The sequence below is a fragment of the Panthera uncia genome, unplaced genomic scaffold (genome assembly GCF_023721935.1).
Source record: "Panthera uncia isolate 11264 unplaced genomic scaffold, Puncia_PCG_1.0 HiC_scaffold_1563, whole genome shotgun sequence".
Lineage (NCBI taxonomy): Eukaryota > Metazoa > Chordata > Mammalia > Carnivora > Felidae > Panthera > Panthera uncia.
The window spans coordinates 39382-52592 of record NW_026058210.1 but is presented as its reverse complement, the minus strand read 5'-3'; the positions used below and the strand labels follow the sequence as shown (position 1 = coordinate 52592).

Genomic DNA, 13211 nt, shown 5'->3' with positions numbered 1-13211 from the left:
AGACAGGTGAGGGACCTGGACAGGTGAGGGATGGGGCAGGTGAGGAACCCAGACAGGTGAGGGATGGGACAGGTGAGGAACACGGACAGGTGAGAGACAGGGCAGGTGAGGGACGCGGGTAGGCGACAGGTGCATCACCGTCTGACGCGTGTCCGCTTTGCCCCTGCAGCCGCTGCTACTCCCCCCACGGCGCCTACGCCCAAAGCAAGCTGGCGCTCGTCCTGTTCACCTACCACCTGCAGAGACTGCTGGCCGCCCAGGGGAGCCCCGTGACCGCCAACGTGGCCGACCCGGGGGTGGTCGACACGGACCTGTACAGACACGTCTTCTGGGGCACGCGTCTCATCCAGAAGATGCTCGGCTGGTGGGCGTTCAAGGTAAGCCTGCGACGCTCGCCTGGCGGTTCCCGGCCCTGCCGTCCGCGGCCCCGGGGGCGGCCACCTCGGGGCCACTTTCGCGTGGCCCGGTGCCCCCGTCGGGTCGACAACAGTCAGCGGTGGGAGCCGCCCGCGTGTGCAGTCAAACCGCCGCTGGTGTTTGTCTCCAGGGCGGACGGCAGGTTTGGGGCAGACGGCAGGTTTGCGCACGCGTTTCTGAATCAAAATCTGGGTGATTTCAGAACGTCGTTTCTTTGTCTGGCCGCTGCATCCGGCGTCCCTGGCGACCCTTGCGCCCCGGAAGGGCGTCGGAAGGGCGCGGTCTGGGCCCCAGCTTCCCGGAGTGGCTGCGTGTGTGTTTCGGGGCCCGCCTTCCCCCCTGCTTCCGGGATGTGGGGGTGCTCGCCACACCGGAGTCTCTGGGGAGCTTTGCCACTCTGCGTCCCTCAGCGTCCTTACCAGGAGCGCGCAGGCTGCCTCCGCTTTGCCACCGCGAAGTCGCACAGGTTGCGCCTGAGCCCGAATGCCACCCGTGGGACCCACCAGCGCCTCTGTTCGGATGTTCGTCCCTCCCAGTCCCTGTTGCCCCCAGTGGGGTGACGGCCAGCTGTATCCAAGTTTCCCGGTTTCTTTGCTAACGTCGTGTTTAGAGATCCCCACCCCCACCCCACCCCCCCCCACGGTCCCCCCCCCACCCCGTGGGTCCCAACGCCCACCCTTCCCCTCCGAATCCCCGAACCCCGGCTCTGGTTTCCTACCCCCCTGCCCACCCCCCTGTGTCTGATCTGAATTCAGTCTCCTGCTCTGTCCCTTCCCTGCCTGTGTATTTCTTTCCACATCAGCTTTTAGGTTACCTGTGATTTGAAGAAAACACAGCAGAGGTTGAGGACATATCTGTTTACTTACCCAGTGGTCCTGTCTTTCTAGGTTTGGGCTGTTGCCAGATTTTTACAATACATTAGAGTCGAGGAGAACTGGGATGCAATAAGGTCGCATAAAATATGATAAGACAAGAGTAGACTAAGATAGGACAGGATAGGATACGATGGCCGTCAGAGCAAGCTAATCGGGAGGGATGTGTGACTTGATTTGCGGGGGGAGGCGTTGAGATTTCACACTGTGACCTTTGTTGTCCCGAGAGTAAGTTGTCTTTCCTTTCCCGGATGTCTTTCCCGATGCTGGTGACTTTGTGATTTATAATAAAAATCTCTGGTCTCCCGCCTGGGTCTGGCCAGGAGCTCCTAAAACCCTTGGAATTTCCGGGCGGGAGAGCCAGAGGGGTGTCTTTTGTTATGCGAATGAGGGGACCTTTGGGAAGCCCGAGTCTTTGGGGGCTGGTTACCAGGGGAACCAACCGCCTGATGAGAGGCTTGGCACTTTCTGCCCCGCCCCCCTGACCTCCCGGGAGGGGGAGGGGGAGGGGGAGGGGAGGGTGGCTGCAGTTAGAGTCAGATTGGACCTACGCCTCTTATGATCACCCGGTGAGCTAGGCAGTGAGATGTTCCCCCGCGCCCCTGCGAGCCCCTCTGGCAGGTTGAGGGAACCAAGGAGGCTGTGGAGGAACCTCCAGTCTACGCACAGGTCACTCCACTGCACGGGTGACAACCTGAATTTTCAATTGGCAGCTGAAGGTGGGGGGTCGGGGACATTCCTACCCTGTGGCATCTGAGGCAACATCCAGGTGCCTCAGAGTGGACGTGTCAGAGCCGAGGGGTTGGTGTCTGAGAATCGCTTGCTGCTCCCGGGGGAACCCCGGAACCCCGCATCTTGGACGTGCCGAGACCAGGATCCTAACGCCTTGCACGGGTGTTTCATTAATTCTCAGTAAATACCCGTACTTGTCTTGTGATGTCTTGAGGTTTCGGGGGTGAACAGATGTCACTAGAAATACTGCCAATGGGCGGCACCTAGGGGGCTCAGTCGGTTGAGCCTCCGACTGGGCTCAGGTCATGATCTCACAGTCTGTGAGTTCAACCCCTGCATCAGGCTCTGCACTGACAGGTCTGAGCCTGGAGCCTGCTTCGGATTGTGTCTCCCTCTCTCTCTGCCCCTCCCCTGCTCATGCTCGCTCTCTCTCTCTCTCTCTCTCTCTCTCTCTGTCAAAAATAAATAAACATTAAAAAAAAAAGTGCCCAGGGTTTCCCCAAAATGCACCTGCAAAATCTAACCCCCGTCCCACACAGGGCATCGACTTTGTCTTGTTATCAGCCTCTCACACACGTGTGTCTCTGAAATTTAACTTTGCTTTCTTTGATCCCTAGGGAAGTAGAATAATATGTGATTTTTTTTTTCTCAGTACATCAGTTTCCTAGGGCACCGAAAACAAATGAGCACAGACAGGATGGCAAGAACCACAGAAATTTATCCTGTCCCAGCTCTGGAGGCCAGAAGTCTGATACCCAGTGGGGACAAGACCACTGAGATCCAGGAGGGGCAGGACCTCTGAGATCCAGGCAGGGCAGGGCTGCTGAGATCCAGGCAGGGCAGGGCCACTGACATCCAGGCAGGACAGGGCCACTGAGATCCAGGCCGGGCAGGACCACTGAGATCCAGGAGGGACAGGACCTCTGAGATCCAGGAGGGACAGGGCTGTTGAGATCCAGGCAGGGAAGGGCCGCTGAGATCCAGGAGGGGCGGGACCTCTGAGATCCAGGCAGGGCAGGGCCACTGAGATCCAGGCAGGGCAGGGCCACTGAGACCCAGGAGGGTCAGGACCACTGAGATCCAGGAGGGGCAGAACCACTGAGATCCATGCAGGGCAGGACCCCTGAGATCCAGGCAGGGGAGGACCCCTGAGATCCAGGCAGGGCAGGGCCACTGAGACCCAGGAGGGGCAGGAGCACTGAGATCCAGGCAGGGCAGGACCCCTGAGATCCAGGCAGGGGAGGACCACTGAGATCCAGGCAGGGCAGGGCCACTGAGACCCAGGAGGGGCAGGACCGCTGAGATCCAGGAGGGGCAGGACCCCTGAGATCCAGGAGGGGCAGGACCACTGAGATCCAGGCAGGGCAGGACCACTGAGACCCAGGAGGGGCAGGGCCGCTGAGATCCAGGAAGGGCAGGACCACTGAGATCCAGGAGGGGCAGGACCACTGAGATCCAGGCAGGGCAGGACCACTGAGATCCATGCAGGGCAGGACCGCTAAGATCCAGGCAGGGGAGGACCACTGAGATCCAGGAGGGGCAGGACCCCTCAGATCCAGGCAGGGCAGTACTGCTGAGATTCAGGCAGGGCAGGGCCGCTGGGATCCAGGAGGGGCAGGGCTGCTGAGACCCAGGCAGGGCAGTGCTACCGCGATCCAGGCGGGCAGGGCTGTGCTCCCTTCTGAGGCTCCAGGGGAGGGTCCTTCCTGCCTCTTCCAGCTTCTGGGGCTCCAGGCATCCCTGGGCTCGTGGCCGCGTCCCTCCCGTCTCTGTCTCTGTCTTCGCGTGTCCTCTCCGCTGTGTCTCTCCTCTTGCCTCTCCTATGAGGACACCTGTCATCCGATTCAGGGCCACCCTGATCTAGGATGGGCTCATCTCAGACCCTTCCCTTCGTCACATTGGCAACGACTCTGTTTTCAAGTAACGTGCCCTTCACCCTACTGGGAGCTAGGACCTCCAAATGTGTTTTGGGGGCCAGGACCCAATTTAACCCACAGTTAATAAGTCCATATTAAGTGTTTGAAATCTTAGATCCATCCTCTTGGTCAGGAACATCTGGGTCGTTTCTCGTTCTTTGTGGTTTCCAACAACGTTCCCGTAAGGCATCAACCGTGCGTGTCCAGTGCTGTTTCTGTCCCAGTCTCTCGAGGGAACACCGTGGGCTCTGGCCTGAGAAGGTTCTAGAAGGTTCTCCCGTCTGCATGTCCCAGAGAATTCCATGGGCTTTCAAGGACAGTTTTACACAAACTGGTTCAAGGGCTGAGAATGCCTCCAGCCTTTGTACCTTTGTTGATTCTGTGGCTGACGTCTTGTTTTTAATGGATTTTCAGTCTTCCGTTTGTGAAGCCAGATGAGGACTTAAGGCGTGAATATAATCCCATCCCCGCCCCTTCTTTGTAGTATGTGAACCTCTCTTGAAAATGCTCTTACCTACTCTTTGCGCAATTAGCTAATAGATGATATTGCCGGGTCATATCTTATTTGCTATTTTCAGTGGCCACGTGGTTTTGCCAGTAAAGTTTTATTCACACACACACACTTGTTCATTTACATGTTTTTTGTGTTTCCACAGCAGAGCTGAGTAGTTATAGCAGAGACCCGATGGCCCATGAAGCCAACAATATTTAATATCTGGCACTTTCCAGAAAACGGGGAATCTAGTTGACTGGGATCTAGGGAGATGATTGTGTCTTTGCTTTTGTTTCCCTCAAGTCCCTTATTGGGATCACGTGCATCCTAGAGTGGAGGGCCCCCGGTTTCTAGAATGATTCTGCCCGTCGTCGACCATTGATGTCCCCCACACCAGAGGATCCCATTCCCCAGGCAGTTCGCTGGGGACTTCTGTACTGATATTTACCCCAGAACCACAAATCCTCCTCTGTGCTCTGTCTGTCAAGTTGCGATACTAACGTCCTGATGAAAATATTGGCCTTTGCAAGCTCTGTGGGTTTGCAGATTTTCACACGGATGGTTCCAACTCGGCTTTCAACGTTCTCTTTAACGCGGATCGCTTTCTTGAGGATTCCTCCCTCGCCCTGAGTCAGCGTTGACAGCTCGGTCCCTTCGAGGATTGTGGGTTTCGACAAGTGTCAGAATTAAAGAGGACGGCCAGGGGAGCTCTTCTTGAGGCCTGCCCGCCACGCGTGCCCCTGGTCTCATCCGAGCGCCTCTCGTGAACCAGCTGCACCCCACAGCTCCCTTCAGGGCTTCATTACCGCCCTTCCTTTTCCATCTGCCTTCCTACTGACTCATCATCGGGTGTCTACTTCCTCCAGCAAAGGGACTTGGAAATATTGTCTCACGCCAACAGAGCAGCCTCATTCAGCCTGCCCCAGACCCGGCTGGCAGCGCCCCGGGGACGCGTGGCGCAGTTCCTTGAGAAGAAGCAGGAGGCTGGCACGACTCTGTCAGTCTCTACTTTCCCAGGCTCCGTATGAGTGTAGATGAAGCTTTTCAGCGGTCGTGAAACCCAGGGATGCCAGTGCCGATGCAGAAAACGCATCTGTCAGGTGTGGGGACCGTGGCGTTAGGACAGCAACCCCATGCACCTACCTCACTGCCTCAGGATCAGTGGGGACCATGAGGAAGCACGGTCCTTGGTGCCGGGTGCCTCTGGACCCCTGTGTGGGGCTTGTTTCAAACAATCCCAGGCCTGATTGTGGGTCTCCCCACAATAGGTGGGTCTCCTATTCAAATGAAACAAATTGACAGTGTAGGATGTGGCCACATCACCGGAACATGTACGACTAGTAACGGCCGGTTCTCTTTAATATGCATTTGGATCAGCCGGTCATTGGGTCACTTGATTGCTTTTTGATGGATGTGTCAGGAGGATGGCAGGTTGCATTAATCAACTCAAGGGCACACGTCCAGCCATCCTTCCCCCCTCGTTCAACAAGATTCAAGCACACTGTGATCACGATCTTCAGTTGACCTTCTGTCGTGCTGTAGGGACCTACCGCCATTCGTCTTCCCTCGTGGAATCAACCTGTGGTAGGATATCTCAGACGATCCAGGAGAGCCCAGCACCATCACAGGGGTCCTCGTAAGGGACAGGAGGGTGGGTCAGACTTGGAGAAAGAAGTGACAAGGAGGCAGACTCTCCCCCGGAACATCCAGGAAGAAGGCAGCCCCTGCCAACCCTCGGATTTTGGCGCACTGAGATACGTTTTACACTTGTAACCTTGTAGAATTTTGAGAGAATAGATCTGTGCTGTACTAAGCCACCAAGTTTGTGATAATTTACTGGAAGTTTCAGCTTCCTTGGGTCTCAGCTCTGAAGACCGTTCCCTTGTGTCTTTCCCAAGTGTGTTGGCTTCAGCTCCTTCCTCTGTAGAGCAGGTGGACAAGACCCGCCTCTCAGGTATATCCTGATTACATCAGACCAGATGGGATCCCCCAGGAGGTGTGGAGCTGGGAGTCATTGCAGGATGTCCATTCAGACAGACTGAGGACATCTCGGGCAACCTTCCAGGCACGGAGCGATCAAGAGTGCTCATGGGGGCATTGGGGTGGGCACTTCCCCCAGTTGCACCATGGTGACGGGAACTCAACTAGCTATCCCTTGGTTTGACTCCAAGCATTTTCATGCGTGCCAAAAGGAGAAATCTGGTGGCAGTGGTCTACCCTAGTGTTGGGGGTAGGAGGCGAAAGCTTGACTGGGCTTGGAGCGTTGGAAGGTGGGTTCAAGACTGGGCCAGGGTCCAAGGAGGATGAACAATGCTGGAGCTATGTGTGATGCAGAAAGTGGGTCAAGATGGCGGGTGGTCAAACGGACACCACGCCTGTCCTCCACTGTGTCTGCCATCTGAACTCAAGACTGAGAAAGGAACTGAGCTGCCCTTTGTCTCAGTTCTCCCAAGAGCAGCCGTTCCCAGCCCCATCCCAAAGCTTGTCCGGGAGACAAGCTTACCATGTGCTACAAGCCAATGGGCACCTTAGGATGTTAGCTCTGGATGCCAGTTGGGGAACGTCAGTGATGAGGTGAGATCAGAGCCATGCACTTAGAGGCCATTGCATTGGTCCAGGGGGCACTGGATGTGCTCGAGAGGGAGAGAGGGAGGTCAAGACATCTTGACTGGTTGACTCTGGCATATGAAAGAGAAAAGACTCAATGATAATTCCAGGGTTGCTGACTTAGGAAAGTGAGAGTAATGGTGATTCCAGTCAAAGACATGGGGCGATGAGAAATGCCCAGGTGGGGATCTGGGAATGCTTGACCTTGAGGGGGTTAAGTAGGGTCTTTAGTTCCCCATGTACCAACTGGGCTGCCATGAATGTGCGTCTGTGGCTCAGAGGAGAGTCAGGTTTTCATTCCACAGACGAAGACATGAAAGGAGGTGAGAAATGAACCGTAGGCATGGGGGACGGGGAGGCAGATTCAGGACCAAGAGGGAGAGGGTTGGGGTCTATGGGAAAACCAAGACGTGGGCATTCAGCACGACCCCACCCTGACCCTCCCCTGCCCCCACCACCCACAATGCCCCTCGCTTGGATAATTTGTTAATTCTGGATAATAACATCTGAAAAGATTGTTGTGAAAATCGCTAACCGAATATATGTGAAAGCATTTCCAAAACTGTAAAGCCCTCTATAATTATGTGATTATAAGGCATTCATGTTTCCCTGCGGTTGTATTTAGCACGCTTTAAATTCCATCCTTATTTTGCTATTATTTTTTCAGGCATCTGTGCCCAACTGCCGACCCCACAGCCCCGGCCTCTTGTAAGCTACAGGGTGGTGGGGGTTGTTTTCAGAAGAGCTTTGCTCTGCCCCGAGAGCCAACAAAATATTGGTGAGCATTTAACAGACATTTGCTGTACTGAATCGCACTGAAACAGTCTGTAGCTTCCAGTTCCATCCGTGGCTTCATGCAGAGAAAACCTTTAACTATAAATACACAGAGCCCTCTTCCCTGGTCTCCCAGCAGGCGTCTGGTTCCCCAGCGATCCCCCTGCCCCTGATAAAAGCAACACATTTCACTCTTGGGTTTGGTTTCACATTTTAGACATCTTCCAAGTCTTTAAGGATTATCTTTTTTTTTTTACAAGCTGTAGATAAAGTGGGGTATGTTATTTATGCCACAGGAAGCATTCTTGAGAGAACCTTCTTATCTATGCAGAAGGTAACTGATTTTTTCAGCACAGAGTGCCCAGAAACACACTTCATCATTCTGGGAGTGAGCCAGAAACCAGCTCATCTCCACTACAGCTGCACGAGGGCAGGTAATCAGATTTTGCTGGGGGATTTGATGGTGGTCATCTGTCCTTGGTGTTGCTTGAGGCCAGAGACAGAATGCAAGTGATGTGGGGCTTTCCGCATATCCGTCTTAATTAGGTCCTTCCCAATCTGCCTCCATGATGTGTATGATCACGGACCTGAGTCGCCAGTCAGTCTGAACACAGTTGCGTACCTGGATCCCATCCTATCGATGGTTCTTTGGCGAATTAAGCTAAGGAGGGTCTGCCTCATTTACCCGTCCTGGTTGGGGCTGAACTTCTCTAGGACGTGAGTTCTATCACTGAATGAGCCAAAGAGTGATCCCGGGGAAGAAGAAGAAAGGATTAACAACTCTGGTCCCTGGGGATGAACACCCTCAAGCTTGAGCTTATGGGTCATGAAATATCACCTACATCTTTACCTTGCAGGTACGGGTCATAGAGGTCATAGGAGAGGAAGCCTTTTGACCTTGCCTTCTTCCCAACATGGCGTCCACCACAGGAAAAGTTGAGTTAGCGAGGGAGGATCCCAATGCCAAAGATCGCCAAGAGCGGGAGGGCTTTCTTCTGCTGGCCCCATGAACAGTCGACCCACGTGGGCTTTCCTTGTCAAGGTTCGAACATGGTGGCTCCCTGGGGCATCCAGCCTACAGCCTGGTGCCCAGCCAATGGCGGATCACTCCACCGTGAGCCACAGGCACAGGACGTCAGGAAATAAGAGCGCAAAACAGAGAAGCAAAGGGGAGACGTGAGAGCGGAGGGGCGGTGACACCAGCTGTGCCTACCCTTGCCGCTGGGGTGTGCAGAGTTCTAGCTCAAAGAGATTCAGGACAAACTTTCCTTCATCTTCGTGGTCTTCTCATCACCTAGACCACGGCATCTTTCAAATGTGGAGCTTGGGGTTGGGGCATGTGTGCGTTCGCTCAGGTGGCAAAGTCCTCTTCCGGGAAGAGCACTGATCCCACCACGACCTCACTGCACCCTGATCACCTGCGAAAGACTCCACCTGCTAATACCGTCCCATTGAGGGTTGGGGCTTTCCCGTAAGGGTCTGGGGGGACGTGCGCATTCGGTCCAAACGGGGACGCCAGCGCTCCTGGGACACATGGCTGAGAAGTATCTGCCGATACCACTCTTCCTTCCTACTCTGAGGTCCGTGGGCAGAATCTGACCATGTCCTGCCCCGGACTCATCATGTAGGAAATGAGTGAAGGTATAACCACCTGTTCCTTGGAAAAGGTGGGTGCACACAGCTCCTTCCTGAGATAGGACACACCTGCTGGGCCAGCTGTTCCTAGAGCCTTCCGCAGGGAACGCTCCCAGGCGGAGAGGAAAAATCATCTACTGACTTGAATTACAGTTCCCCAGGCTGCTACAACTAAGCACCATGGACTGGGTGTCCTAAACAACTCACATTCATTGTCTCCCTCGGAGATCCAGGCAGGGCCGAGGATGGGGGTCTTAGATCCAGGCAGGGCCAAAGACTGGACGCTGAAATCCAGGAGGGCCCAGTCTGGGAGTCTGAGATCCAGGCAGGGCCGAAGGAAAGAGTCTGAGATCCAGGCAGGGCTGAGGCTGGGGTCTGAAATCCAGGCAGGGCCGAGGCTGGGACTGTGAGATCCAGTCAGGACTGAGGCTGGGAGGCTGAGATCCACATAGGGCTGAGGCTGGGTGTCTGAGGTCCAGGAGGGGCCCAAGGATGGGAGTCTGTGATCCAGGCAGGGCTGAGGCTGGGACTGTGAGACCATGCAGGGCTGATGCTGGGAGGCTGAGATCCAGGCAGACTCGAAGTTGGGGGTCTGAGATGCAGCCAAGGCCAAGGTTGGGGGTCTGGTATCTAGGCAGGGCTAAGCCAGGAGTCTGAGATCCAGGCAGGGCCGAAGTCGGGGGTCTGCGATCCAGGCAGGGTCAACGCCAGGAGGCTGAGATCCAGGCAGGGCTGAGGCTGGGAGTCTGAGCTCCAGGCAGGGCTGAGGCTAGGGGTCTGAGCTCCAGTTAGGGCCGAGGACGGGGGTCTGAGATCCAGGAGGGGCTGAGTCTCGGGGTCTGAGATCCAGGCAGGGCCAAGGCTGGGAGTCTGAGATCCAGGCAGGGCTGAGGTTGGGGGTCTGAGATCCAGGCAGGGTTGAGGCTGGGGATCTGAGATCCAGGCAGGGCTGAGGCTGGGGTTCTCAGGTCCAGGCAGGGCTGTGGCTGGGGGTCTGAGATCCAGGTGGGCCTGAGATTGAGGGTCTGAGATCCAGGCAGGGCTGAGGTCGGGGGTCTCAATTCCAAGGAGAGCTGAGGCTGGGAGTCTGAGGTCCAGGTAGGGCTGAGGCTCATTGTCTGAGATCCAGGAGGGGCTGAGGCTAGGAGTCTGGGGCCCACGCAGGGCCGAGGCTGGGAGAATGAGGTCCAGGCAGGGCTGGGATTGGAAGTCTGCGATCCAGTCAGGGCTGAGTCTGAGAGTCTGAGATCCAGGCAGGGCTGTGGCTGGGAGTCTGAGATCCAGGCAGGGCCAAGGCTGGGGGTCTGAGATCCAGGCAGGGCTGAGGCCTGTGGTCTGAGATCCAGGCGAGGCTGAGTTTGGGGGTCTGAGATCCAGGCAGGGCCGAGGCTGAAAGTCAGAGATCCATGGAAGGCTGAGGCTGGGAGTCTGAGGTCCAGGCAGGGATGAGGCTGGGGGTCTGAAATCCCAGCAGGGCTGAGGCCTGTGGTCTGAGATCCAGGCGGGGCTGAGTTTGGGGGCTGAGATCCCGGCAGGGCTGAGTTTGGGGGTCTGAGATCAGGCAGGGCTGAGGCGGTGTGTGAGGTCCAGGAAGGGGCAGAGGCTTGTTCCTCCTCTGTCCTGTCTGTCTGTCTGCTCATCCTCTCTTGTTAGAAGGACCCCATCCCCTTGGGATCAGGCCCATCCTAACGACTCATTCTACCATAATCCCCCATTTACAGACCCACCTCCAAATCAAACGCATTTTGGGGGCCGAGGGCGAGGGCTTCACCGTATGAGTTTTGGGGGGCACAGATCAGCTGGCCTGAGGTGGCTCAGCCCCGTCCGGCTCAGCAGGAAGGCTGCTGCACAGACAGAGGCTGGAGCTGGCCCGGGGGACGTTCCCCCTGGTTACTCAGCTGTGCTGGCCGTCCCCCTGCCCGTGGCGTTTCCCGCTCTACGAGCCCCCTCGGGCTCAGAAGTCGTCTCCCTTGTGGTTCTTGTGTATCACTTGCAGCCATGTTTCTACGTTTGCCAAAAGCCTTTCACTCGCAAGGCGTCGCACATTTCCCCTGATACTCGTGTGGAAAAGCTAGTTGTATAATTTCCGTTTTCCAGGTGAGGAAAGGCTCCTGGGAGGGTGGTTGGTTTGGCAAAGGTCTCGCAGGGAACAGGTGGTGAGGCAGGAATTTGAACCCAGGTCCTGAGGCTCTTGGGTGTGTTCTCTTCCTCCAGGGGGTGCAGGTAAATCCCCAAAGGTTAAAATCAGGTGTGTGACGGCATGCGAGCTTGTGGGTGATCACGTGTGTGTGCGTATGGGCTAGTGTGTGTGCATGTGCCTGAATACGTGTGTGCTCACGTGAGCACGTGTGTATACGTGTGTGTGCATGTGTGAGTGTGTGAACATGTGTGTGCACAAGTGTGTGCATGTGTGTGTGCCTGTGGCCATGTGTGAGCACATGTGTGCATGTGAGTGTGTGCATGTGTATGTGTGTGTGCCTGTGGCCATGTGTGAGCACGTGTGTGCGTGTGGGCACGTGTGCGCACAAGTGAGTGTGCATGTGAGCAAGTGTGTGCACAAGCGAGTGTATGCATGTATGAGTATATGTGTGTGCACGTGACCATGTGTGAGCACATGTGTGTGTGCATGGGTGAGTCTGTGAGCACATGTGTCTGCACGTGGATGAGTACGTGCAGGTGAGTGTGTGTGCATGTGAGCATGTGTGTGCCTGTAAGCACGTGTGTGTACGTGCGTGTGCATACTTGTACACACACGTGTGTCTCCACACTTATCATGACACCCTCCCTCTCACGCGGACATGACCTATAATTGCTCTGATGGGTGATGATTAGGATGTGATATGAGATATAATGAGGGATAAATGAATAAAACCATCTATTTCATGAGCTGTCAAAACGTTTACGAATTAAAGAATACAAATGAAATCTCATTTCCGTCTTCATTATGAGCCCAAGGCTTTAAAATGTTCTACAAATGATCAGCGGTTGCTTTTTTAAGCCTAGCATCTATCATGTATTTAAGCCATGATAGTTGGGTAAGTGGATGTGATTAATTCTTCACAAGATACATTCTAGCCAAGAGACTGCTCTTTTCCTTGCCCCTTCGTGTGTCAGCAGAGCTGGCTGCCCGGGGGTGACTTGGGTGACTGTGTGCATGTGCATGGGACTGTATGTGTGTATAAATGTGTGCGCGGGTATGTAAATATGGGCTTATGTGTCTGTATCGGAGTATGTGTGTGTGTGCGTGGGAATGGATGCGTGCGTGTGGGTACATGACTGTCCACATGAGCATAGGTGTGTGCATGAGTATGTACGTGTGACTATGTGTGTGAAGGTATGTGTGGGAGTGAGAGTGCCTGTGTGTACATGTGAAAACACATACGAATACATGTGTGTGAGAAAATATGTGTGTGCAGGTAAATATGTCTGTACATGACTTGCGTGCCTGTGAATGTATGTGCATATAGATGTGTGTACATGCGTGTGAGTATGAGTGTGCATAGAATTGTGTGTGTGCACATGGGAGTATGTGTGCATGGGAGTGTGTGCGTGTCCGTGGGGGTGTGTGTGCGCACGTGGGAGTGTGTGCGCGTCCGTGGGAGTGTGTGTGTGCCCATGGGGGTGTGTGCACATGTGGGAGTGTGTGTGTGTCCATGGGGTGTGTGCGCATGTGGGAGTGTGTTTGCACATGTGGGAGTGTGTGTGTGTGTCCGTGGGAGTGTGCGTCTGTGGGAATGTTTGTGTGCACATGGGAGTGTGTGTGTG

General features: G+C 55.2%; 1 protein-coding gene across 1 annotated transcript in view; it reads left to right on the top strand.

Annotated features, from left to right (window-relative positions):
* Nucleotides 1–129: 129 nt before the first annotated feature.
* The window catches only part of LOC125917182 (dehydrogenase/reductase SDR family member on chromosome X-like), a gene marked incomplete at its 5' end in the record, with an annotated part of 15464 nt that continues 2382 nt past the window's right edge, over nucleotides 130–13211 (top strand). The window contains one exon of the mRNA XM_049623446.1: nucleotides 130–377. Within this exon, the coding sequence (XP_049479403.1) occupies nucleotides 130–377 (248 nt within the window). The remainder of the gene's footprint in view (nucleotides 378–13211) is intronic.